Source organism: Hypomesus transpacificus, chromosome 11 (assembly GCF_021917145.1).
Source record: "Hypomesus transpacificus isolate Combined female chromosome 11, fHypTra1, whole genome shotgun sequence".
In the NCBI taxonomy this organism is placed as follows: domain Eukaryota; kingdom Metazoa; phylum Chordata; class Actinopteri; order Osmeriformes; family Osmeridae; genus Hypomesus; species Hypomesus transpacificus.
The window spans coordinates 15,939,060-15,965,622 of NC_061070.1; the positions used below are offsets into that span (position 1 = coordinate 15,939,060).

Below are 26,563 nucleotides of genomic sequence, written 5' to 3' on the forward strand. Positions count from 1 at the left end.
ACCTGAATCAGTGTGATGCAGCTTATGCAGCCCACCATGTTGCCAATAGACTCAACCGCCATGGTAGTCAAATGAGCAAATCTCTTTAGTTCTGGGAAGAACTACACCAAACACACACCACACACACACACACATAACAAAACCAACAGACACCTTGTCACTTTAGTCACCAGTGCCATCCTATTCCCGTCTCTCTGCTTCCAGTGTGGGCCAGGTTGAGAGGAGACCATATTACCACGAGGCAGAACGAAGGGGCCAGGAAGACAGTCTGTGAAGAGCAACTACTGTGTGGTTCCAGGAAGGATACAACAGATGGATTACATTATAATAATTAATATGTACAGTACCAGTCAAAAGTTTGGACACATACTGTACTATATATATATATATAGTACGTGAGATTACAATAGGTTGTAATCGCTCTGGATAAGAGCGTCTGCCAAATGACTAAATGTAAATGTAGGTTGTGTTGCCAAAGGCAAGCACACCTAATTAGATGTATTCTATACATATACAGATATATGTCTAAGTCATTTGTACGATGTATTTGGTCACTGTTATAAGACACATACAGTAATGTACAGTAGTATATTATACCATTTCAAATATCACCCCGTGCAGGGACAAAGTGTATAATCATAAGTAACAGTACCAACTAATTTAAAAGCACTCAGTGGATGTTCCATTTCACACTGATGGTTCATCTGTGGCCCTGCATTTAGCATGTGATGGTGAGCTCTCAACCTGTCCAAAATCCATGGCAACTGGATAAGCTTAATCAAGTCTCTGGAGGGAGAGGGAGGGATGGAGGGAGAGAAATGTGCTGACACTAATCTGTTGCCATAACAACGGCAGGCTCCCTTCCATGGCTGTCTCATCACTTCCTCTGCTCTTCCACAACCTTGCTGCTCACACACACCTCCAACTGTCACACACACCTCTCCTGGACCCATGGGTGTCTGTGTGAAGGACAGCGAGGAGATGGCTCTGACACAATGGACAAGCCGTATGAAACAGTGTGAAATGCAAACCCCGTTCATGATGATCATACTGATGTGTCAAATTACAATGTCAAGATGTTATGATACCCAAGTGTTTGCACCCTGGTGTCTGAGAGAATTTAATGCATAGAAAACCATTAATGACTGCACCAAGTGACCATCTAGGAGAGAACACACGAGTTACACAGCTAAGGCTGGTGCATGCTGGCATGTGAGACTTTATGATGGCGCCCCCTTGTGTACCTGTAGCTACTTGCACGTTTACAAAATTGACCCCCCCCAAAATGGGGGGAAATAACACGGTAGGACCAGAGCAACAAATTCGTCTTTTTAGGAAAGTATGTCTCGAGCCTACACATAATGATATACAAAACATTAAGTCATTTTAATGACTTTTGAAGGGAGAACTGTGAGAGGTTTTTCTGTATTTTGGCAATCCACCGGGATTGTCCAATCATAGTGCACATGGCAACGTGGTTCCGCACATGTGATGAACTGTCATGGAAGCCCCCATGCGCAAAAATATTGTGTGAAAGCTAGCTCTAGCTAATTGTTCAATCGAATATTGTTTTTAACCCTTCCTAGATATGAGATATTTACTTAGACTTGGACCTTCGCTAGCCCGTCTAAATGTACGGTTATGTCACCAAAGTGTATGGAGCAGTCACGGAACGATACGAAAAGTGGGAGTGGATTTGGGGGAGAAGTAAGTTCACACTATCTTGCAAGGCTGGCATCATTGCTATTTTTGTAAAAATGGCAATAGAGATATCTAGCTAGCTAGATAAAATCGGTTAGGCACTGATATTGAAGACGAGAGACGAACGGTTACAGGCCTCTTTTAATTTAACTTACTTTTTGCGATTGTCCTGTACGTATGTGTTCAAAACTAACGTCACCCAGATTGAGGTGAGTAGGCTGGCCATAGTTCTGAAGGTGAGCGAGGCAACGGTTAATAACATGAAGGCTATAGATCAGTCTCTATTTCAGAGAGTATCCCAGTCCCTGCAGGTTGAGAATCAGTGTCAGACTGTCAGAAGATGGTATTAAGGCGTTTAGCTTTAGATATTAACTCATGTACTGTCTCTAGTTAACCATTTTTCTTCCCCTGTGAAGGAAACTTGAGATCTCCACTGGTAAACTAGCGCGATTTGCAGATGGGTCTGCAGTGGTTCAGGTACATTGCAATCCTTGTGATCCTTTATGGACGTTAGACAATGTGCACACTACCACATCAAATTGGCAATGTTTGAATGTTCATGATGCGGTATGCCTCAACCCACATTTCTATCCACCAGCTTGGAGACACTTATGTGATGGTGACAGCCGTCAGCAAAACCAAACCGTCCCCTTCCCAGTTCATGCCTCTTGTTGTAAGTTAATGTTCCCTGCAAAGGTCATGATATATAGGGTACATGACACGTGTCTCTCTCATGAAGCCTGAATGATTCAGTTCCTTTGACTAGAGTTGTAACTTTGTGATTGACAGGTGGACTACAGACAGAAAGCAGCTGCTGCTGGTAGAATCCCCACTAACCATCTAAGACGCGAGTTGGGCACCACTGAAAATGAGATTCTGACCAGTAGGCTTATTGGTGAGCATGCAACAACCAAAGCCAAATACTGTAAATAAGCCCAACTGATGCATCAATGCTGTTTTGACTTAAAGTTGTGTTCCTTTTCTTCATTGTCTTATCTTAGACAGATCAATAAGACCCCTTTTTCCTGCTGGGTATTTCTACGATACTCAGGTGAGGCTTTAAATGTTCAAATGTTAAACCTGTGTTCAAGCTTAGTATGTGATGTCGTATGTATATTTGTGTGAACTGCAGGCCCTGGATTGTGTCTATCTGTGTGTTGGAACTGTAGGTGGTGTGTAACCTATTGGCAGTGGATGGTGTCAATGATCCAGACATATTAGCTATTAATGGAGGTGAGGAGACTCGTGAATACAACATTTAATTCAATGAATAATAGAAACATAAATAAGAATTAGTAGGCTACTTCACTTGTTTTTGTCATAAAAGGATTAAACACCTTATTTCTTCCCTGCAGCTTCTGCTGCTCTGGCCCTGTCTGATATTCCTTGGAATGGACCCATTGGTAAGCTTCTGGCTTCTGACACAGGAACAACATTCAGGCTTCTTAGACAACCTGTGTGAGGGCGGGACGGTCATTTAAAACATTGATTGGGATATCATTACACATGTCAAGGATTAGTCATTTGTCAGGCATTGTATAGGGAGTCAGGTGCCAAATGACGTTGTGTCTTTGGGCAGGGCACTTCACCCTACATGTGAATGTCAGGAATGTCCTTGTACTTACTGTAAGTCGCTCTGGATAAGAGTGTCTGCTAAATGACTAAATGTAAATGTAATGTCAGAGTCTAATTGTAAGGTCTGTGATCTCCGGTTGTTCAGGTGCGGTGCGTGTTGGCCTGGTGGAAGGAGAGTTCTTGGTCAACCCTACACGGAAGCAGATGTCCTCCAGCACCCTGAACCTTATTGTGGCAGGAGGACCCCTCAGCCAAGTGGGTTAGTCCAACCACGTCGCCTACACACCCCCTGCCGTAGGCCCTGTGCTTCATTTAGTGGATTTTATGAGTGAGATCTATATTGCCGTGTATCCTGAGTGGCACATACCACATATTAAACACATCTTACCTGCCATTATACTCGGAGGTCATGCCGTATAGAGCGTCTGATCTCTATCCACTGCTGTGTGTGACAGTGATGATCGAGGCGTCGGGTGAAAACGTGTTGCAGCAGGATTTCTGTCACGGGATTAAGATTGGGGTCAAGCACACCCAGCAGATTATCCTGGCCATCCACCAACTGGTACGAGAGCAGAAGGTGACCAAGCGCACCCCTCCTAAGATGTTCTCCGCTTCCCCAGAGATGGTGGAGCTCGCACGACAGTAAGACCCTTTAGATGGCGTGCTACCACTCTGATATCCAAATAAAACATTTCTGAAGTGATGGTTATCTGACACATAACTGTTTGGGCTTTCAGATTAGCTTCTGAAAAGATACGTGGTGTTTTCACCGACGCTGAATATGATAAGGTGAGTCTTAATGTCTGTGTCCGCTTTTAAAACATTGATTAGGCCCAATGTTAGATGACACAGGATGAGTGGACTGCCATGAAAAATCAGTTTTAGGGATTCTGCTTCTCACTGGTTTTGTTGTGAATAATTACATTTTTTATGATCAGTAATTAATTTTGAAACATACTTTCAGATTGCTAGAGATGAAGCCATCAACAAAGTCCGTCTAGAGACAGAGGAGCAGATTAAAGGTACTCTCTGTCCTAATGAGTATTTTCCACATTGTATAGAAGGTGCCATTTCACTGAGCAATGAGACTACATTTAATTGTTTTCTACGTCCATAATTAAACATTTGTCTTGTCGTCTACCCTCTGCAGAGAAGTTTCCTCAGGCAGATAACTTTGAAATCATGGAGTCCTTCAACACTGTCTCCAAGGAAGTGTTCCGTAACCTGGTGTTGAAAGAGTACAAGAGGTTAGCAGTTTCGAATCACAATATGCTTCCTTGTGTGGCAAACATATGAGAGCAAAACACATTTTTGTTTGTAATGTGGAGGTGAGTGTTGTTGTTGATGCTGCTCGCCTGTGAATGTTGCAGGTGTGATGGTAGAGACCTGACTTCATTGAGGAACATCTCCTGTGAGGTGGATATCTTCAAGCCTCTCCATGGATCAGCATTGTTCCAGAGAGGACAAACACAGGTAAGCAGTGTTTCCCACAGAAGGCGATTATATTTGTGGCGGTATGCAGCCCCTGCAGAAAAGCGTAAGGGCCCAAAATGTTTTGATTGCAACATCCGGGAATACCAAGGATTGCTTGCCTCAGACCGGACCTCTCTTCTCAGACCCCAGGCTGATCTGCATGTATCCATGTATGACTGCCTGCAGCTACACCTGGATGAGAGGGGCCTGAGGAGAGAGGTCTGCAGTTGGACCCTTCACGGAGAAGTGAGATGGTTCGATTGCATTCTGGCTCGATTGCCTTACCTATCCTCGGTATCCCGGATGTTGCAAACTAGAATCTTTTCGGCTAGAATCTTTTCGGAAGCTTGATTTTTATGTCCACTCCTGCTCTGCTAATTATCAAATGATGATTTTTTTTATTGGTGTTTCCACACATAACAGTACAATTATCCAACAACATGTCTAACTGGTTACAGCCATCTTAGTAATGCTTTTGACTTTGCAGGTGCTGTGCGGTGTGACATTTGACTCGCTTGAATCCAGTGTTAAAACTGATATCATCACTACAGCTTTAAGGTAAGGTTGAGATTAATTCAAGACACCATAAAACTCACATTTGTTGCACATTTACATTATGTTGCTGTGATTCTCTCTTTTCAAAATAGTGGAATCAAAGACAAAAACTTCATGCTCCATTATGAGGTGAGTATTACTTGCGCTGTGTAAGATTTTAACACAGTTACTAACAAACAGCGATCTGTGGTATGATGGAAACCCATACTTGTTGGTTTCAGTTCCCTCCATATGCGACCAATGAGATTGGAAAGATGAGTGGAATGAACAGGAGAGAGCTGGGTCATGGTTAGTGTCCTGAAAGCAGAAGTTCATGTGTGGAACCTTGTGTAGCGTTGTAGTTTCTTGGTTGCCATAGGCGCACTCCTACAGCGTTCTGTCCTCTGTGTGACCCCAGGGGCTCTGGCTGAGAAGGCCCTGAGGCCGGTCATCCCTAAAGACTTCCCCTTCACCATCAGAGTCACCTCCGAAGTACTGGAGTCCAATGGTAAGTTTCATTGGGGCTGTCAGAACTTGTTTTGATCAAGTTGCTGTTATCAGATTGGTGTGTGCCCCATCTCTCCCTCTTACCTTTGACTTCAACCGATCTTCCTCGCTCCCTTTCTGTCCTCCTTCTACCTCGTGTCTCTCCTCCCTGTCTCTCCATCTGCCCTCTCTGTGATGCTCCTCAGGATCCTCATCTATGGCATCTGCCTGTGGAGGCAGTCTGGCCCTCATGGATGCAGGTATAACTGGACTCAGGATGGGTTTTAGTCAATGGGGTTCTGGATTGGAACTTGATGTAGCTTTGGCAACTCATTAGCGTTTCTAGTCAAACCAACGTGTACACATCTTTGTTTCAGGCGTCCCCATCTCGTCAGCTGTGGCGGGTGTAGCTATAGGGCTCATCTCCAAACCTAACCCTGAGAAGCCTGCAGAGATCCAGGACTATCGAATATTAACAGACATTCTGGTGCCCTACATCTCAAGTTTTCCTACATTTTGCTTGTGTGTCCGATTTGTGTTTTTAAGTATGGGTGTCTCACTGAATTGACTTGTCTTCTGTATCATAACAGGGAATAGAAGATTACCTAGGAGACATGGACTTCAAGTTGGCAGGAACGAGCAAGGGCATCACTGCCTTACAGGTACTTTTGATCCTGGGGCTGATTGCTCTTGTCCTCTCAACAGTGGGTTCATTTCACTGCAATCTTTACATCTGTTTATTTCCTAGGCTGATGTGAAAATCCCTGGCTTACCTCTGAAAGTGGTTATGGAAGCTATTCAGCAAGGAACAGGTCAAAGGCTTTCACATTTTGAATACATTCTGAATAAGGGCCATCTTCACTTTTCACCAGACATTGAGGCTATCAATCTAATTGTGTTTCAGTGGCCAAGAAAGAGATTTTAGCCATCATGAACCGTGCCATTGCCAAACCAAGGGATACCAGGAAAAGTAATGGCCCTGTTGTAGGTAAGACAGTGTGGCTACAGCCTTCCCACCTTATTTGTTATTTGTGTGGTCAGATAAATGGTTATTTCTTGTATTTCTTCCTGGTCATGTATTTTTTGTGCGTTGGTATAGAAAATGTCCGGGTCCCTGTTTCAAGAAGAGCACGTTTTGTTGGACCAGGGGGCTATAACCTCCGCAGGTTACAAGCCCAGACAGGTAACTGTTGGGTTTATTTTTAACAGATTTCTGACCTAAACCACACAATTACCTCTATCCAGTACAGTACATTCCATGATTTCATTTAAAAGCAGTAAAATCATAAAGTAGGTACGTAGTTATTACAACCCATCGACATTTTGTCACTTAATTGTGTCCTCTCGGTCAGGTGTGACGATAAGCCAGGTGGACGAGGAGACCTTCTCTGTGTTTGCCCCGACGCCAGGAGCCATGAGCGAAGCCCAGGAGTTCATCACAGACATCTGCAAAGATGACGTGAGTCACAACGCCACCTGCTGTGATGGAGGAGCTACAGCACCGTCACGTGACCTGCATTGGCTGGATTTTCACAGCCATCCACAATTCTGAATGACATTCATTAATATCATTATGTATGTTTCCCTTGCTAGCAAGAGCAACAGCTGGAGTTTGGAGCTGTTTACACGGCGACTATCACAGAGATAAGGTAAACAATTGGTTGTAGTACTTGATAATGTGATATAACACATTCCACAAGTTTACAACCATGTCTCTCTGTTCACAGGGACATTGGTGTGATGGTCAAGCTGTACCCCAACATGAGTGCTGTCCTGCTCCATAACTCCCAGCTGGACCACAAACGGGTAAGACTCCAGTCTCAGTTCTACCAGTAGCACAGGCTGCATGGGTTAGGTTGATCTTGGTGTCATTTCATTGTCTATTCACATAAGGGTACATTTACATTTATTCATTTAGCAGACGCTTTTATCCAAAGCGACTTCCAAGAGAGAGCTTTACAAAGTGCATAGGTCACTGATAATAACAACAAGATAGCCCCAAAACATTGCGGGTAGCCAAAACATGATGCACATTGTGAACAACCAAAATAAGTGCCAAAGGGAAGAACCATAAGAGTATGTAGTTAAGCAAGTTACAATAAAGGGTAAGAATGGCATTTTGGTGTTTCAATCTCTACTTTTTGGTCATACAATGATGACTTTTTCTATATTTTCAGATAAAACATCCGAGTGCTCTAGGGTTAGATGTTGGCCAGCAGATACAGGTATGTGTCACTGTAGAAAATGGTAAAACATACTCAGACTTGAAGCTGTTTACATTCCATTTCACCGGTTAAACACTGAAACTTCTTTGATGACATCGCCAACAGGTAAAATACTTTGGACGAGACCCAACAGATGGACGAATGAGGCTTTCACGAAAGGTGTTACAATCCCCCGCGGCAACCATTGTCAAGACGCTGAGTGAGAAACAAAGCATCTCCATGGGAACAGAGAGTGATGAAGCTGCTAACCCCTCCTCGTGACTCACCACCTTCTCTGAATCAGAGTAGCCTACTTATGTATATAGATACATTTTAGGATTTGGACTGAATGGTTAATAGTCTCTGAGACATGACCTCACCCTCCTCTCTGCCGTGACTAACTGTTTCACTGTTTTAACACACAAACTGTTTCCTTACAAGGTTTACACTCAATTATGTTGAACCCAGCATCAATCGATTGTACATCGATCTGAGCTGACTTGCCTAAAACACAGTTTTAAGTTGTCCGGGGGGGAGACATGTATTTTTGTTTGCAGAAGTTTGTGAAATATTTTCAAGTTCTTTGTTTGTACCTTATGTATGTATTTTATACAAAAATATACAATAAATCTGTAAAATCTTAGACCATTTCTTGGCGGTTCAGATTGTTTCAGTCAATTTGGTTGATTAAAAAATACAGAAGGGAATTGTTTATATGCACCAATACGTAATAACTAATGATCAAGCTTGAGATGTTTGAAACGGGGATACATTTTCCAACATCAGTCCATCCAGCCACACTCATCGGCTTCCGTAGCCCCTCAGAGGAGACCCCGCGGCGGTTGCCGCTTGATTGACGTTGAGGAAGAAAAAGACACAAGATCGGATTACAAGATGGCGCTCTGTGGACGCTAGTGAAGAGGCCGACGTAGTTGTTGTGTCCTCACTGTGAATTTTACTGTCAGATATCCGGCCTTCTGCGGGAGTAGTTAAACATTTTCACTATAGTATGCTGGCGAATTAGGGTGAAGTTTTCGCTTATTATCGTGAATAACGTTCTCATACATATGTCTGGAACATGCGGGTAGAAACAAAGTTCACAGCTCGAGGATAAAACACTATTTTAGAGAGAGGGTGAAGTAGCTCTTCAGCTAGCTCGCTAGCGTCTCCTCTCTTCTAGGCAACCATGTCGGATACTCGGCGGCGAGTGAAAGTATACACTCTGAATGAAGACCGACAGTGGGATGACAGGGGCACAGGACATGTATCGTCAACATTTGTGGAACGACTGAAGGGAATATCATTATTAGTTCGGGCTGAATCTGACGGTGAGTTTCCAACTGCTAACATAGCTAGCCAATGTAGGTACTGTTAGCATTTAGCAGCTTGATAGCCATTCCAGGCTAACTCATATTAGCTAGCTTTTTGCTAAATAGTTGACTAGTCGTCTAGGTGTCGTGTGACTTATATATGTATAGCGCTTGTTGTGTTCTGCACGGAACATTTACTAGTTAACAAGCTAGGGAGTAGTTCGTTTCTACCTTGCTACGTTATCTAGCTCCAACCAGTTGTCACTACTATCCTGCCGTTGGCTAACACGCAGGCCTCAAATTTACCAGCCATCGTTAGCGAGCCGACTTGCTAGTTAGCTCTAGCTAACTTCTTGTAGTTTAGCTCACTCACTTTGTCTTAGGTTATGGTTAATCAGGTTGCTAGACTGTACAGATGGACAAGTCAATGTTGTGCTTCTTGGATATGTGTAGGTCGGTAGTGTAGTACTGTTCCACACAAATCTACAACCTAGTTACAGAACCCCTTTAGCATTCTATGGGCATCCGTTTTGTTGTATTTTGTAGTTGAAGCTTTGTGTTTTGTGTCTATAATGAAAGCATCATCGTTGATTGTCTATAGTAAGCTAGGCTACGTGCATATTTTGTTGTTGTTACAATCGTAAGCTTGGGTCGTGAACATATCCGTTGTTCCAGTAGCTGAATCCACTCCATCTTACTCTTATCTTTCAGGCTCACTTCTTTTGGAGTCTAAAATCAGCCCAAATACTGCATATCAGAAACAACAAGTGAGTACTCACTCTCTTATGGTACATGTATCATAAAAGTGACTTACTGCTAGGATTTAAGACTTGTCTTTAAAGACCGAATAATGGGTATGTTACAATAACAAGACACAAGCCCGTGTTGTAGGTTCTTTGAGAAATGCGTGGCTTATAAAGGCTCTAATTTGTCTCCTATTTCAGGACACCCTCATTGTTTGGTCAGAAGCAGAGAACTACGATTTGGCTCTCAGTTTTCAGGAAAAGGCAGGCTGTGATGAAATCTGGGAAAAAATTTGTCAGGTAAGAAGGGAAATGTATTATTGCTTTATGGGGTTTTTTTATGATCATGACTGAACAATTACATAGGCCTTGAAAAAATGACAATCAAGGCATTATAAAGTTTTCAAGTTTTTTAAATTTTCACTAAATCTTTCTAGACTGTTTGTTCTCCCAGTCAGTTGAATCGGCCTAATTCGTGAGTTATTGTGTTTCTTGTGCTTTCCAGGTGCAGGGAAAGGACCCTGCCCTGGAAATCACCCAGGACCCCATCGACGAGTCAGAGGAGGAGCGCTTCGAGGAGATGCCAGAGACGAGCCACCTGGTGGAGCTGCCCGTGTGCGAACTGACCCGCCTGGAGGAGATTGCAGACCTTGTGACCTCGGTCCTGTCCTCACCCATCCGCAGGGAGAAGCTGGCCCTGGCTCTGATGAGCGAAGGCTACATCAAGAAGCTCCTCCAACTCTTCCAGGTGTGCGAGGACTTGGACAACAGGGAGGGACTCCACCACCTTTATGAGATTGTGCGTGGGGTGCTGTTCCTCAATAAAGCGGCACTGTTCGAGGTGATGTTCTCAGATGACTGCATCATGGACGTGGTAGGATGCCTGGAGTATGATCCAGCACTGGTGCAGCCGAAACGTCACCGCGAGTTCCTCACAAAGACGGCCAAGTTCAAGGAGGTGATCCCCATAACAGACTCAGAACTGCGGCAGAAGATCCACCAGACGTACCGGGTGCAGTACATCCAGGACATCATCCTGCCCACGCCTTCCGTCTTCGAGGAGAACTTCCTGTCTACCCTCACCTCCTTCATTTTCTTCAACAAGGTGGAGATTGTCAGCATGCTGCAGGTGAGTTTAGCGGAACCTAATATCCGTATCATTAACCTTTGACAGTTTTGATATCTTCTTACAAGAATTTGATTGTATGCAATCTGGTAGTAAGTGGCCTGTTTCTTCTTGATTGTTTGTTTTTGAATGTTTGAGTATTAAAACAAATGTATGTATAATGCCCTTGCAAAACCCGAGTTCTCTGCAATTTTGACTGACAGTTGTAAGTGATAAGACGCTGTAAAATGTGAAGTCATATTACAGAACACTTGCAGCAGTAATCCAGTTTCTAAATTGCTACTTAAGTATGATAAGAACACTTTGGTCAGTACCATTGATTTATCCCAACTACGAATGATTGACTGCGAAGCAATCGACTGTCTCTTGCAAATGTTAATGTGGCTTAAAGACTGATAACACAAATGGATCTTTGTTAGACAGTCATAGTAAGCGTTTTGTGGTAAAGATCAAAGGCCTTCCTTATCAAATGTTTTTCTGTTGCTTTATAGTGGTGATAAGGTGTTTTGTAGTAGTAGTGATTGTGGTAAATACTGTAACCATTTGTTGTGAAAGGGATTTATCTAGTAGTCAGCATGGACTATAACCAGCAGTACCTCATTGATATTAGATTGAAATGTTAACAGAACCAGTGATATTAGTTTACAGTGATGATGTAGTCTGACTGACATGGCTACTTCTACACCAACACCAGTTATTAAGGATCATGACACTGATCTCCAACTGTGATGAATATATTATTCTGCATTAAAAAACGCTATAGCCACTCATCTGGCTACTGTCTCTGGATTCTGATCGTAACTTGACCATAAGAACATTAAATGGTTTCAGTCAAAATGAACTAAAGACCAACATGGCCTCTGTATTGTTCTGTGGAATTATATGTCTTGGTAACCACACACAATACCAGGTCCTTCACAGCCTGTACGTTGGAGACCTGAAGGGCCAGCGACGGGAGTTTAACCCCCATTTTCCTTGTGACACAGGAGGATGAGAAATTCTTAACGGAGGTCTTTGCGCAGCTAACAGACGAAGCAACAGAAGACAGTAAAAGGAGGGAGCTAGTAAGTCCAACCATGTCTAACTGGAGCCAGGTCTTAAACTATTTAAAGGGTGTATGAGTAGTGAATTATACAATACTGTAGAACGACTGTACATTTTCTGTAACTTTTCTGTTCATGAATGTTTCCCTGCTAATCTTTTTCTTTCTTGTCTACAGGTGAACTTTTTCAAAGAATTCTGTGCTTTCTCACAAACTTTGCAACCGCAAAATAGGGATGTTTTCTTCAAGACTCTGGCAAATCTGGGCATACTTCCAGCTCTTGAAATAGTCATGGTATGTGAATATGCGAGGAACCGTATCAGTTAAATCATTATGTGTAGATGCACGTTGTTCCCACTTAATTTAACCTGTTTATTTAATAGGTCTAAACCAGATTGACTAAAAACAGTCACATTGCAAACCACTTACCAGTGACGGCATGTGACTCACTCTAACCCTCTCAAACTAGTTTTTTTCTTTTCCTGATTCCCTCTCTCCTGCTCTCTCGCTCCTCCCCTCCCCCAGGGCATGGATGATCTGCAGGTGAGAGCGGCCGCTACAGACATCTTCTCCTACCTGGTGGAGTTCAGCCCCTCTATGGTCCGAGAGTTTGTCATGCAGGAGCCTCAGCAGACAGACGATGTGAGTAAAGACATGGCTGCTGTTTGTGTCAACACACAAACACACACCAGTTTTTTTTTTTTTTTTTTCCTCATCTGGATGTGGCCTGACTGAGGGGGTGTGTGTTCCTCAGGACGTACTGCTGATAAACGTGGTGATAAAGCAGATGATCTGTGACTCTGACCCTGAGCTGGGAGGAGCTGTGCAGCTGATGGGACTGCTTAGGACCCTCATTGACCCAGAGAACATGCTGGCACCCACCAACGTGAGGACCCCCCCCCCCCAAACACACCCCCACACCTACTTTCTGTCTCTGTGTCTTTTCTATATCTTGAGAGACGAATCATTCTTAAACCCATGGTGTTACGGCTTCCTCCTGAACAGAAAACAGAGAAGACTGAGTTTCTGAGTTTCTTCTACAAGTACTGCATGCATGTCCTCACGGCTCCTCTGCTGGCCAACACTGCAGATGAGAAGAACTCTAAAGGTGATTGGGGACTGGGCTTGGTTGCAGTAGTTTATAGTTCAGCTGCTGACAGAATCCAAGGTTGTTTTGTTGGAAAGAAAGTGCACTGGAGTCACATTATTGAAGTTTGAATTCTCACCGGTGTAAAATACGGAAGGTCATAGAAAGAAAATGAAATGACTTTGTAATGGACTTTCCCTTTTGATTTATTGTAATAAACCTGCTATGCTTTCAGTAGAAGTCTTATAAAGAGGCCTGCACATAGTTTGTGATGTCTCATAACATGGACCTTTATGTAAAATACCTTTTTAGGTGCAGTGATCATATTTATCCTTGCAAGTTTGTTCCTGATTATTTGTCGTACTTTTGACTTTCAGATTTAGCAGAGGGTTCCACTAAGATCAACCCAGTGTGTCCAGGTAACTATCTTGAAGATCATGTTTACTCATATCCAGCTTAGTATCTGATACAGGGCTTGAATTAAGAGATCCTCGTCATCCTCGTCCTATAGATAATTTCCAGACGGCCCAGCTGCTGGCGTTGATCCTGGAGCTGCTCACCTTCTGCGTGGAGCACCACACGTACCACATCAAGACCTACATCATGAACAAGGACCTGCTCAGGAGAGTCCTGGTGCTCATGAACTCCAAACACACCTTCCTGGCCCTCTGTAAGTACCTGACCGGGCGGTGGACAGAGACAGACAAGTTTTAGGAAAACGTTCTTCCTTCTAGAATCTTCAGTGGTGTAGCTCTTCTGGGGGAGGGGTCTACAACATTGTAGGCACCATACATGAAGCCATGTGGAGCTGGTAATCATGGTGTGTTCCCAGGTGCCCTGCGTTTCATGAGGAGGATAATAGGACTGAAGGATGAGTACTACAACCGCTACATCATCAAAGGGAACCTGTTTGAGCCCGTCATCAACGCCCTGCTGGACAACGGCACCAGGTACAACCTCCTGAACTCGGCCATCATCGAGCTGTTCGAGTTCATCAAGGTGGAGGACGTCAAGTCTCTGATCGCCCACATTGTGGACAACTTCTACAAAACCCTGGAGACCATCGAGTACGTCCAGACCTTCAAGGGGCTGAAGGGGCGATACGAGCAGGAGAAGGACAGGCAGACACAGAGGCTCAACAGGTCAGTTGGGAGGAAAGGGGGGGGGGGTTTGTGATGGACGTGGAGGGTAGGAGAACCAGAGATTGGCGTCACTGCTTTTGAACCGTTCAGGTACTTTATAACATCCAGTAGGTGTTTACGGTCCAGTTATCACCCGACCGCCACCCAGTCCAGGAAGAGCCCCCTGTGTTAGTGCAGCACGTCTAAGTTAGCTCTGTGTGTGGTCTGGTCTGCAGCCGGTACCGCAGGGACGCACGCTCACTGGACGAAGACGAGGAGATGTGGTTCAACGACGACGAGGATGATGAAGAGGGCGAGGCCGTGGAGAAGACCAGGCCTGAAGAAGACTTCCCCGAGAGCTACGGAAAGTATATGGAAGCCAAGAAAGGTGAGTGTACCTCCTCCCTCTCTGTTGTCTTTGTTTACGGGGAGGGGGCTGCGTGTTGGTGTAGGTCACCTGAGATGTTTGTGCTGTAGCCGAACCCGTCCCAACGCCCAAACCCTTTCAGTGGCTGGGACGAGTTGACTTAAGCACAACCTCCTGATGGAGTTTTCCTGAAGTTTGTTAGTGCTGGGAGCATTCCATTCCTTGCAAATATCCCTGTGCTTTTTAAAGCTCCAGTAAATCTCAGTCTGAAGCTGGCGTGCCCTGCCGAGTGATAACGGGTCATCCTGTGCGTTTTTTCGTGTCTTTGCAGTTAAAGAGAGTGAGGACAAAGAGAACTTCCCAAAGCGGACCCAGACTGGCAGCTTTAAGTTTACCTTGTCTCATTCTGCAGAGGCTGCCAACGGAACCAACGGTGCCAACGGCAAACCGGCCGCCCCCTCCCCCTCCTCCGCCGCCACGCCCAACAACGGCTCCTCAGCCAAGACGGCAGCGCTGCCCAGCACGCCGGTGGTCAAGGTGAGCCGGCTTCACACGGGCTCCAATATGCCCTGGCTTTCATCCACCGCCATCATACTGACACACTGGTGCGAGCGTTTTAGTTGCTTTGCACGGGAGTCGCCCTTTTTGACCTCTTGTTGATATTATCCTGTAAACCTAGATGTGTTACTGTTGGGATAAAAAGAATGGTGACCCATGTTCTCTGTGTCTCTGACAGACCGGGCTGGTCGGCCTGGTGGATTATCCCGACGACGAAGACGAGGAGGACGAGGACGAAGAGCAGTCGCCGCGGAAACGGCCACGCCTGGGGTCATAAGCGGGCGGGGCACGTGGATGGAGTCGTCCGGTCTTTGGTCGGCTAGCCTGCCGGTGCCACTGTCTGTCACACAGTCCCCCGCTGCTGGAGAGAGACAGAGAGACCACTTCCCAACTCCTCCGTTCTCTTCCCCTCTCACTGACCCTACCCTCCCAGCTCAGCCCCTCGCCCCAACACACCCCCCACCCCTTTATTCTCCCTTCGGTACCCAGCCCCCCCCCCCCCCCCCCCCCTCCACTACCTGGCCTGTGGACCAGAGAGGCTGAACAACAGTGCCAAGGTGTCTTCCTGCTATGTCGCCACGACAACAGGGGGCGCTGCACTCACTTGACTCACCTCCCCCCCCTAGCGCCCCCCCCCCCAGACCTCAGCCAATGGCTCCATGGTGGAAGAGGAAGCAGCAGGGGCTGATGGGAGAGAAGAACCAACCAGCCAGCCAGCCAGTCAGGCTAGCAGGCCTAGCCGCTTAGTAATGGAAGCTTGATTGGCTGATTGTGTGACCCCCATACAATTACTGTTCATTTGGGATGGATGGAGAGAACTAGGTAAACAGATATTCAGAGACAGGGGGAGAGAGAGCGCGTAAGTGGGGTAACAAACGACCATAAAAGAAAAGGACAACTAACTAACCGTCAGAAAACAACCAGTGGCTCTGTTCGGAGGAGTAGGACTGGAGTGTGGAAGCAGGGGCCAGCCAAGGCTCAGACACACATGGGACTATTTCAGCCAGGAATCCTGTACTCATGAGTTTATGAACAGTACTGTACAGATGTTAATTTCTTTTCTTTTTAATCATTTGCCCCTTAACTGATTTTAAAAGGGGAGAGCTATACCTGCCAGTGTGTTGTTATTTTTTTTTTTTTGTTGCACAGAAAAAAGGTGGGGCCACCATTCACCTCTTTTAATTCGATCATTTGATCCATTGTAGAAAGCAAGAGTTGCAAATGCTGTTTTTAAAAATAACATGTAATAAACTGCAGTAAAGTCACTTTTTGCAGCCCACTCTTGAGGATGTCTGGAGTTTGTGTGTATTCAGTAGTCTCTTGATGACATGGCTCCGCTACTCACATGAGCTACCATGGGGTCTCCGTTTAGAGCTCCATGGTTTGTGTGTCTTGTTTTAAAAGAACACAGTCCCTTCTCAGTGGCGCCAACCTTCCTATAATCCCAAACCAACCCCATGTCATTTCCCCTCCTGTACATGCTTGTGTAGATCTGAGAACATTTAAGGTGTAAGTAATGACTATAAGTAACGATTCATATCATTATCTAACTTGCACCTTTCTGATCATTTTAGATCTGTACAGAGGTGGTGATCAGTGTTGAGGGTCAGGGGCTGGTCTGTGATTAAGGGTTAACTAATGCGTCGTTCCAGTAGATACTCGTGTTGGGTTGAGATTAACTTGGTGCAAGTGCCAGCTCTCCATGAGTCTGAACCTTTACAATCATAAATTGAAGTAGTGGTGATTTTAGATTTACAGCCATTTTAGACATTCCTATTGACAAAGTATAGTTTGAGAGGTGAGACAGCCGCTAGGTGGATGAAAGCGTTTCACTTCGAGGGAGTATGCAGCTAACAGAACAGCTGTCGGTACCCAACATGTTAACTCATTTCAAGTTGTCTGTAGAGACTGTAGTTATTGTTTATTTTCCTCCATGACAATTTTGTACAAGTGCATTTACTACCACTATCCTCCATTCTAAACATTTGTATACATTTGATATTTGATAAATTGTCAGATTAAATGTGACCCTGGCATTAAAACTTGTGAATCTACCTTTTATTTCAAACTGGAGAACTGAAAGTGTTTGACCTGCAGGACAACATGAGATCCTCCTAGCCCAGGTTCTGTTATATTTCCCTTCATAAGCAGGACCATAAATGATATCTGAGGCATACTTGTATAAAATTGTATTTATTAAACAGCATACATCATATTACAGTTGGTGCATTATTATACCTTTTAAGACTTAAGACTGATTTTAAATACTGCATTCTTACGGCACAAACATCCATTGGCCCCTTTCTAAGCACATCGTCCCTCAGCTCTGGTGCTCACAGTCCTGGTAAGACTACAGTTGCTCTTTAAACGTACGCACGGTTGCAGGTCAGTTTTACTTCTTGATGACCTCCTCCTTCAGCTTCTCAGCCAGGTGCTTCCTCTTCTGCAGTTTCTTCTTCTCCTCCACTGAGATCTCCTGCGAGGAGGAGGGGGACGGGTTTAAGTCTTGTGACTTGATCAGTCCCATGTGCCTTAGCAGCTAAGGCACATGGGAAATGGCACTCTGGATCTAAATGTGCTTTAGCCAACACAAGACACAGACTGGACTAACTTCATTCACAACGTAAAACAGTGACACGTAAACTGAGGGTATGGCTTTAGAGGGGGGGGGGGGGGGAGGTTTTTGAATGCAAATCAGTGGATCGCAGGTTCAATTCCCTTTTTGCGTGTCACTTTGGGGAAAAAAGCATCTGCTAAATGAACGTATTACATTTTCAAGCCAATGTGGCTGTTGGATCAGTACATTTGCATTTAGTCATTGAGCAGACACTCTTATCCAGAGCGACTTATAGTAATTAAAGGGACATTCTCCCCGAGGCAAGTATTGTGAAGTGCCTTGCCCAACGTCATATGGCACGGCCAGGAATCGAATCGGCAACTTTTTGATTAATAGCTCAAGTCCCGACCAGTCAGCCATCTGACTCCATCCAGTAATTGGTCCTGTTTATCTACCAGACTACCTCATGCCTACAACACTAGTTCAAGACTAGTCTCTCTAGTATACCCTATACACATTACACATGGGTGAAATCCTCTTTCACCTAGATGATTTGGGTTCATGCAGTTCAAATTAGCAGTTGCCAGGAGGCCAAAGCACACAACACTGACGCCAAGGTAGCCATTGCTGAACTAGGGGAGGTAGTCACTCAACACAGACGATGAGGTCACCTTCGGCTTGTGCCCGCCCCCAGGGGAGTGGCCAGGCTGTGAGGGAGAGACAGAACCCGTACCAAGCGCCCCGTTCCTTAGGGGACCTCCCTCCTTACACAAGCAGGCAGGGAAACAGGCAGAAGGATGAAATGATCAATAACTCAAGAAGAGAAGGGAACAAAATCAGATCTGGCTGTTACCAACAGGCCAAAACAAGAGGGATGACGATTTAAATTGAGAGAAAAACAAATAAGAAAAGGAAAAAAAGAAATGTGACCACTAAAGACTGTGTGGTTCCTTCAGAGCTGTGTGTTGCGAGCATGTGTGCTGCGTTCGTACCGGTGTGGTCGGGGCGGGGGCAGGGGCTGCTGGCGGTTCCTCTGGCGTGACAGATTTGGGTCTCTGCTCCTTCTTCAGCGCTTGCAGCTTGTCTCTCTGCTGTCGCAGGTAGAGCGCCCTCTGCTGGAGCTGTTCCTGCTGGGCCATGGACAGCTCCTGGAAAACACGGCTCACTTGTTTCACATCTTAAAATAGACACAATTGTTGCACATTTTTAGGGGTGGGAATCTTTTGGTGCCTCACAATTCGATTCGAATCTTGGGGTCACGAATCGATAAAAATCGATTCATGATTTTTCCAAGATAAAAATAAAAATCAACAACAGAAAAATGCCCTGTATATATGTAATTTTTTATATATATATAAAAATAAAAAAACATACAAAAAAAATCGATTCACATCAATTTGGGAATCAATCTGAATCGCTAGCAGACTGGATCGCGATTCAAATGTTCAAATACATTTTTCCCCCCACCCCTACACATTATGTTCAAATGATCAAATGTGACCATCCATGGCGTACGCAGCACGAGTACGCAGCACGACTCACAGTGTATGGCTTGGAAATGCCTGCTTCCATGCGGGCCGCCTCTATCCAGCCCTCTGCTGCCTGGCTACTGGAGATGCTGCTATTGTCCCTGGAGCTGACTGGGGTGTCGGTACCCTTCACTGGAGCTCTGACTGCAGGAAGAACCTTGGTCTCCACAGCCCCACCGCTCGACTCTGTACAGGAGACATCGATGTATCAGGAGGAGAGGAGAGGGTACAGGAGAAGAGAAGTGAGGAGAGGGGGATTACCTGTTTGTTTACAGTGGCCGGATGTATTTGTTTTGGTTGAACTCTTCTGTCCTCCGGCTCCCCCTGCCTTGACCTCCTCTTTCTTCTGAGGGGCACCGTTCATCTGCACAAAAGGGCACACATGGCATCCATTTCAGCTCTTTAATCCAGTCTGTCCTGATGCACTCTAAAGTAGATCACCACCTAGGAGCACAAGGTGGCCCACTATGACAGGGTTCTACTGAAGGTGTACTCATGTTTTGCTCTAGCATTACTCTACATCACTATGGACAGTTACTATGACAATGCCACTATCAGGACTCCTCTCATAGAGGCTGAGATACAAGTTGCACTGCTAGCCAAGGCCGTAATCATAATACATATTGGGGGGGACACATCCCCTCTAATATTCAAATCTGGTCAAAATGTCCCCCCCAATATATTGATATAAAAATATAAATGTGCTACGCTACGACAGGCAACCACGCACGCTGTCAGAAATTCATAACAAATGTAATTTGTCCCCCCCAATGTTGACTCCATGGCTACGGCCTTGCTGCTAACATAGAGAACTGTTCAGGGCCAGTTACCATGCAGTTTCCATTCACAAGAGGGACAGAGGCTGGAGGCTTGGCCAAGGGCTTAGCATGAACAGCATACAGGGGAGTGAATGCACACCCAGCACAGAGGTTAAAATACAGGCTAACGTTCAGAGAAGTGCATCATCCATATGTCGCTGCAGTGTTTCCCACAGAATGTTATTATATTAGGGCTAGGGTTAAGGTTGGGGTGAAGAGTTCTCGACTGCCGTGGGATTTATCTTCGGCCTGGCCCTGCTACCACACCTCCCCCCATCTCTCTTGTAGGCCGAGACTTAAGGTTAGCCACAGCCCAACCCCCAATACCAACCCAATCCTTTTTTAGGGTTAAAGGTTTAGGGTTGGATGAAATAGTAATATACTAAATTGACCCCAGTCCACTCCATAACATTAAAAAGGCTACTGTAAGGATAAATTGTTTATTGCCACTTTCTTTGCTGTTCATCCCACAATGTCCAATGTTGGTGCATGCTAATGCTACGGATCTGGTAACTCTGGTAACCACCTTGGTGGTGTTTGTCTGCGGAGTGGGGGCGGGATTCCGGACATTGACGGGCTCAGGAACCGGCCTATCAGCACAGCTGCTGGAAGTGGAGCCAACCTCCTCTTCTAGTTGCAGTTTTCGAGACATTTCCTCTTCATACTCTTCCTTTGACCTTCTGCAGACACACAGCAGAGAGAGGGAGATAAAGGATGGGAATGCCACTAGACTTATCAACAAAAAAGAGAGGATAAAGCAACAAACCAAGAAGGAGGGTGGCAAGGGGAATGAAAATCACCTCGGAGGAAAAATGAAAGTCATCGTCCTAACTAAGCCAGCAAGGCTCATAGGCTAGGTTTTTATTGAACCTGCGACCTCTTGATCCACAGTCAAATGCTCTAACCACTGAGCCAAACATTCCCCTCTTTCTGCTACTAAAACCTAGTAGCATAATGCTTGCAGCGTGTGGGTGTGGTGCAACCACAGAGAGCCGTGCAGAGCAGCAGGAACCCGAGGGCATGTTCTGAGTCCTCCCCTGGTTGCCACTCAAACAGATCTCTTAATTTGATTCATTAGCAGCTTAAAACGCCTAGGAGGAAACTTCCAGACTTTCCATAACAGAGGATTTGCGGCACTGAGGTGCGGCACCATACCCGACAGTCAAACTGATCCCAAACCAAACAGCCCCCCCCGGAGGCACGTTATGACACTTGAGTAGCTGAGAGCCAAAATGAGGTTTGAGGCATGCTAACCACACATACTATCAGGTTCCTGTCTGCCTGACCTAACCATCTCTCTCCTCTGAGATCTTCACCAGTGATGTTGGAGATGGCTCTATCTCAGAGAGCTCTCCGTTACGGCTGCTGGCCTCAGCTGTTCATTGTGTCACTGATCTAATGACTGCATGAGAGGGCAACAGAGGTCAGAGCATAAAGGCTGGCGTCACCTCCACCTGAATGTCGAAGACCTGAAACACTTCCTTCAATATTACTCAACATTAACCTGGCCACGCCCACACAGGTAGGATGGAACAAGTGGGAGAGAGCCAGCCAGACAAAAGGATACAAATACTATTTTCTCAGTTGTCTGTTCAGTGTAAATCCCTCAAACCAATATTGGTGAGATCCTAAGGAGCTTAAGTGGCCCAGTTCCCTATAGTATAGACACACATATCATCAGCTCTCTCTCTCTCTCTCTCTCTCTCTCTCTCTCTGACTCTCTCTCTCTCTCTCTCTCCCTCTGTCTCTCTGACTCTCTCTCTCTCTCTCTCTCCCTCTGTCTCTCTGACTCTCTCTCTCTCTCTCGATCTGTCTCTCTCTCCTATAAGACCTAAAGATCCTACTAAAGCAGAAGCGCGACAAAGCGGATCGGGCGACAAGGTTTTAAAGAAGAAAAAACAAGCAAAATAGTAAACATGTTGTACCCCACCAGTGATGTGATTCCCCCTTGGGTCAGTCAGTGACCAGATCGCCCCCCTATAGATTCACTGTGTGATCACAGTGTAACAAACTAAGGCAGGGGTTTTCAACTGGTTCTGTCCCAGGGACCACCTTTATTACTAGAAAGTAATCCGCGGCCCACTGATGTGCCTGCGCGTGCATGCATGTGGATAGGAGGACGTTTTAACATTTGGTTTTCCATGTTGCTTTCATTTAAAAACCTCAAACAAATCTAGATATATCTACTTAAAAACCTCAAACAATATACATATTATCGGATTTTTTTAAATATGTAAGATTCTGAAAACGTATCAAATATAAATAAAAGATCAATGGTGGATTGATCAACTTGGCTCGTGTCGCGGACCCCCTGCAATGCCGCCGCGGACCACCAGGGGGCCACGGACCCCGTTTGAAAACCGCTGACCTAAGGAATACACAGAGACCAATCCATAGTGCTCCCTTCCCAATTAACAACAACCATAACTATTAACAACACCCTTGGCAGTTCTGGGATACAGAGGCTGGGCCTAGCTTTACGGATGCCTGCTCGGTGGGACGATCTGAGGTGGAGTTGAGTTGGGCACCTACCTCAGCACCTCCTGTAGGATCTTCATCTCCTGCTGCTCCAGCTCAGTCATCACATCCAGCCCGTCGGTCAGACACTCAGGCAGGGCTCCTACACACACACACACACACACATTTAGTCATTTAGCAGACACTCTTATCCAGAGCGACTTACAATGAGTACAGGGACATTCCCCCTGAGGCAAGTAGGGTGAAGTGCCTTGCCCAAGGACACAACATAATTTTGCACGGCCAGGAATCGAACCGGCAACCTTCTGATTGGTAGACCGATTCCTTAACCGCTCAGCCATCTAACCCCCCCACACACACAATTAGTACAAAATATGCCAAAGTGTGTGTGTGTGTCTGTATGTTTGGCACAGTACCGTTGGTCTCTTTGAGGACTCGGAGGGCCTGGAGCTGCAGCTCCATGTTCTTCTGCACCATCAGAGAGCGGAACATCTGGAAGTCGTCAGTGGCTACAACCGGTTGGAACACAGTCTGCAGGACAGACAACAGGACAGTTCACTGACATTCCCCACAGAAATCACCTTCTAACTGTGAGACCGATCTTTGCCCTGGGAACGTTGTTCAGGCCTGTTAGCGATTAAGGGAGGCTGGTTTTAAGTTCTACATCAGTAAATTAGATTTAAGAGTATGACTCTTGGAAAAGTCTTGACTGTTTTGTTTGGCTAGGCATCACTGCCCTCGGGCTAAGCAGTGCAGGGTAGGGCATGGCACCAGATCAGGGTTTGGCTTGGCACTTGATTCCCCTTGGCATTAAAACATTAAGACTGACATCTGCAAACTTAACCAATTACTTAGGGTTCACTTAATTGACCTCAGTTAAAGAAACCCAATGGACCCATCCCATTGGCGCAACTGTGAAGGCAAATACAATGCACCTCAACTACTTCCAAGTAATTGCCACATGCATGCATTTGCCCACATTGACTAAAACACCAAGAAGCTGCAAAGTGTCAGCAGGATGGGTTTCACACAAGCATCCAGTAAACTGGCACACTCATATCCTATGTGTCCTTTGGCATAGAGGAGCTGAAAGTGGGTCACCTGAATTCACTCCCCATCTCCCTGGGGCTGAGGGTTGAGGCCTAGGCTACATCCTGGATTTTCTTTGGGCAACTTAATCACAACTGAGAGCTTTATCTGGCAGTGTCCAGCCAGGTAAGTCCCACAGGACATCACAGCTGCCTGCCCTGGCTGAGACTAAGTATCACTCTACAACAAGAATAGCTACTTCAGGCCTCAGCCCTTCCTTTATCTGAGTAACCCAATTCAGGGCTGCCCTGCCAGCCAGCTAGCTGAGCTAATCCTGCTATAGATCAAGTTCTCATCAGCATGCGGCAGATTGCCTTGACACTGAACTAACCATACTGAGCCACTCATTAAATATCGGCAATTCTGATATAATCACAGAGTAAGGTTGGGTGGGTGACATGCAAAGGGCAGGGAATGTCCTGTGTCTGCACATCTGAGAACAGCTCGTCAACACATCCTGACATCAACCCACCTATATGGGACACAGATCTTGTCTCAACATGCCTAGACGTTAGAAACGTATTGCCTAAGAGTAACTACTTCCTTACTCTGTCGTTACCAAGGACCTACAGAAGTACTTTTTGAGTGGCAGAGAGAAAGAGAGACAGAGAGAGAGAGAGAGAGAGAGAGAGAGAGAGAGAGAGAGCTGATGATATGTGTGTCTATACTATAGGGAACTGGGCCACTTAAGCTCCTTAGGATCTCACCAATATTGGTTTGAGGGATTTACACTGAACGACAACTGAGAAAATAGTATTTCTATCCTTTTGTCTGGCTGGCTCTCTCCCCCTTGTTCCATCTTACCTGTCTGGGCGTGTCCAGGTTAATGTTGAGTAAGGCATTTCCTTGATATATTGGGATATCACTTTCCAACTATTCTTATTTATTGATTGCTTTTCCTATGTCGACCATTCGACCAAGTTGATGGAGAAAGGAGAGTCTGTAAAAAGTGTACAGTAGAAGCTTACCTGCAGGGTCTTGGACTGAGCAAAGGGCGAAGAACATGCCGCCAAAAACTGCTGCTCATTTATGCCAACTTCCTGCATGTAGGTCTCTAACAGCTTTTCCACCTGTGGAGAAACATAGCAATTATACTATAGCCACAAACCATGTCAGTAAAACATATTATTGATGTTGAACTTGAAATTACTAAATCACCATTATTCTCTGAACCCCAAATTCCCTTTCTAATCTTAGTTTAATCTTTTGCATAGGTCCACTTACCAAGTGCTTGTACTGCTCGTGGATGTCTGTGTACGTCAATTTGTTTTCATCTTCATCATCAAAAACTGAGAGAAAATGTACTTGAATTAGCCATGAATTTCGATGACCTATGCAAGCTTTCCATCAAGCTATTTATTTGGAAGCAGTGAGTATTTGTAATGTGTTTTAACCTACCCCTGGAAGAAAATAATTATGCAAAGTACTGTATGCAACTAAGACAGCCGAGCCCAATAACGGCTTGTCATGTCTGTTTTGGCTTTACTCTATATGGCAACTGTAGCTAGCTAGCTACATTAACGTTACTTGGTTGGATAGTTTTGGAAGAATAATTTTTTGCATCAACAGACAGTCGTGGGTATCTGAAGTAACTTCAAGGACTAGTTAGCAACCAACTTCCCAGATGGCTAGTGTGCTAGCTAGCTTGCTTATAAACCTGTGACTGTTACGCGTGCCAGTGGCCCAGATAACTGAAAAATCAAGGAATTTAACGTGGGAGAGCTAATTAGCTAGTCAACTTTACGTGTTGGTTTATCTAATGACCAGCAGTAACTATCTGTTTAACGTTACTCACTTTGAGACTCATTCTGAGACTTAAAAGCCCATGTAAACAACACAGGCAGCAACGCAGCAGCAACACAGACCCCCCCCGCCTCCATCAAAACACCAATGGAAGCGTGAATGCATAGATTTGCAGTTTGGTAGCAACATTACACGCTGCAACATTTATCTAAGGCTGAATTTTAGAAAGGAATGCAGACGTTGGTATTGTACCTGTGCATTTGTTTTCCATGAAGTCTGTAACGGGAACAACCCATTCGGGACTTCCCAAGTATCCTGCAATGCTTTCCACGACCCACTCGCTGTCCTCAGCCATGTTGCTCGTTGTGCTGTAACACCCTGCTATGTTCTTTAGCTAGGACAAAGCGCTCAACTTTTAAATTGTACAGACATGCACAATGCAAGTCGAAGTATACAGACATCTGTTAAGATCTTGCTAGCTAATCCATAGCAGTCTCTGTAGTGACATAACCTCCAGAAAATCTGAAAGAGAAATGCCTACTCATGAATTTCGAATTGGTCAAATGCGTTGACACATAATCGGTCCCTATGGTAACCGATTACGTCAGGGATTTTGCGTTCTAGAAGGCGATGATTGGCCTGACTGCATGGATGATAAGAGGGGTGGAGGAGGAGAGAAAGAGGGTAAAGACTTCTTGTTAAAAACTACCAATAGGCTACAAATACAAATATATAAATTAACGACATAACTCTATTAATTCGTATTGTTGACTGGTGTTTATGGATTATGTTTCTGTCGTTCCAATCTCGTTGGAGTAGAACCACATTGAACGTTCTGTCATGCTTATGCTATTGTTAGATACAGTAGACTAAAGTTACACTCAGTCATTCTACTCAGGAGTTCGCCATCTCTTTCTCCTGAAATTCACGACACATATCCCTAGTCTGCCCCACGTCAAACTTGAGATAGTTTAGTTTAAACCACTCAACAAAGTCCCCAAACAGGTCTCAGTGTGAAATGA

At 45.1% G+C, this 26,563-nt stretch overlaps 3 protein-coding genes across 5 annotated transcripts; 2 read left to right on the top strand and 1 right to left on the bottom strand.

Moving 5' to 3' along the window:
- The first annotated feature begins 1,494 nt into the window (after positions 1-1,494).
- Positions 1,495-8,621, top strand: LOC124473606 (polyribonucleotide nucleotidyltransferase 1, mitochondrial). The gene is made up of 28 exons (XM_047029211.1): positions 1,495-1,707; positions 2,118-2,178; positions 2,300-2,374; positions 2,491-2,596; positions 2,703-2,752; positions 2,871-2,934; positions 3,057-3,104; positions 3,422-3,535; positions 3,732-3,918; positions 4,014-4,065; positions 4,241-4,298; positions 4,427-4,523; positions 4,647-4,749; positions 5,237-5,307; positions 5,397-5,433; positions 5,526-5,592; positions 5,702-5,791; positions 5,976-6,029; positions 6,147-6,256; positions 6,360-6,431; positions 6,518-6,581; positions 6,674-6,757; positions 6,869-6,952; positions 7,122-7,228; positions 7,363-7,418; positions 7,497-7,575; positions 7,947-7,994; positions 8,100-8,621. Exons 1-28 carry the CDS (start codon positions 1,589-1,591, stop codon positions 8,253-8,255), a joined length of 2,313 nt encoding a protein of 770 aa, XP_046885167.1. The 5' UTR covers positions 1,495-1,588; the 3' UTR covers positions 8,256-8,621.
- A 216-nt stretch (positions 8,622-8,837) lies between these two features.
- LOC124473538 (serine/threonine-protein phosphatase 4 regulatory subunit 3-A-like) lies at positions 8,838-16,606 on the top strand. Of its 2 annotated transcripts, none has more exons than XM_047029075.1 (15): positions 8,838-9,301; positions 9,995-10,050; positions 10,228-10,326; positions 10,532-11,155; positions 12,139-12,216; positions 12,372-12,488; positions 12,720-12,836; positions 12,949-13,080; positions 13,200-13,302; positions 13,659-13,700; positions 13,793-13,951; positions 14,114-14,423; positions 14,639-14,790; positions 15,101-15,306; positions 15,506-16,606. In XM_047029075.1, the coding sequence occupies exons 1-15, from the start codon at positions 9,160-9,162 to the stop codon at positions 15,602-15,604; spliced, it is 2,436 nt and encodes an 811-aa protein (XP_046885031.1). In that variant the 5' UTR covers positions 8,838-9,159; the 3' UTR covers positions 15,605-16,606. The 2 variants fall into 2 exon arrangements, with proteins under 2 accessions (XP_046885031.1, XP_046885032.1); XM_047029076.1 differs by having other exon boundaries at positions 15,182-15,306.
- An 898-nt stretch (positions 16,607-17,504) lies between these two features.
- cfap36 (cilia and flagella associated protein 36) lies at positions 17,505-26,122 on the bottom strand. 2 transcript variants are annotated; one of them, XM_047029077.1, is made up of 11 exons: positions 25,794-26,122; positions 25,023-25,087; positions 24,767-24,868; positions 23,126-23,240; positions 22,764-22,851; positions 20,758-20,911; positions 19,675-19,777; positions 19,427-19,599; positions 18,877-19,032; positions 18,556-18,648; positions 17,505-17,803 (listed from the first exon to the last, which is right to left on the bottom strand). In XM_047029077.1, exons 1-11 carry the CDS (start codon positions 25,894-25,896, stop codon positions 17,720-17,722), a joined length of 1,236 nt encoding a protein of 411 aa, XP_046885033.1. In that variant the 5' UTR covers positions 25,897-26,122; the 3' UTR covers positions 17,505-17,719. The 2 variants fall into 2 exon arrangements, with proteins under 2 accessions (XP_046885033.1, XP_046885035.1); XM_047029079.1 differs by lacking the exon at positions 18,556-18,648.
- Between the last annotated feature and the right edge of the window lie 441 nt (positions 26,123-26,563).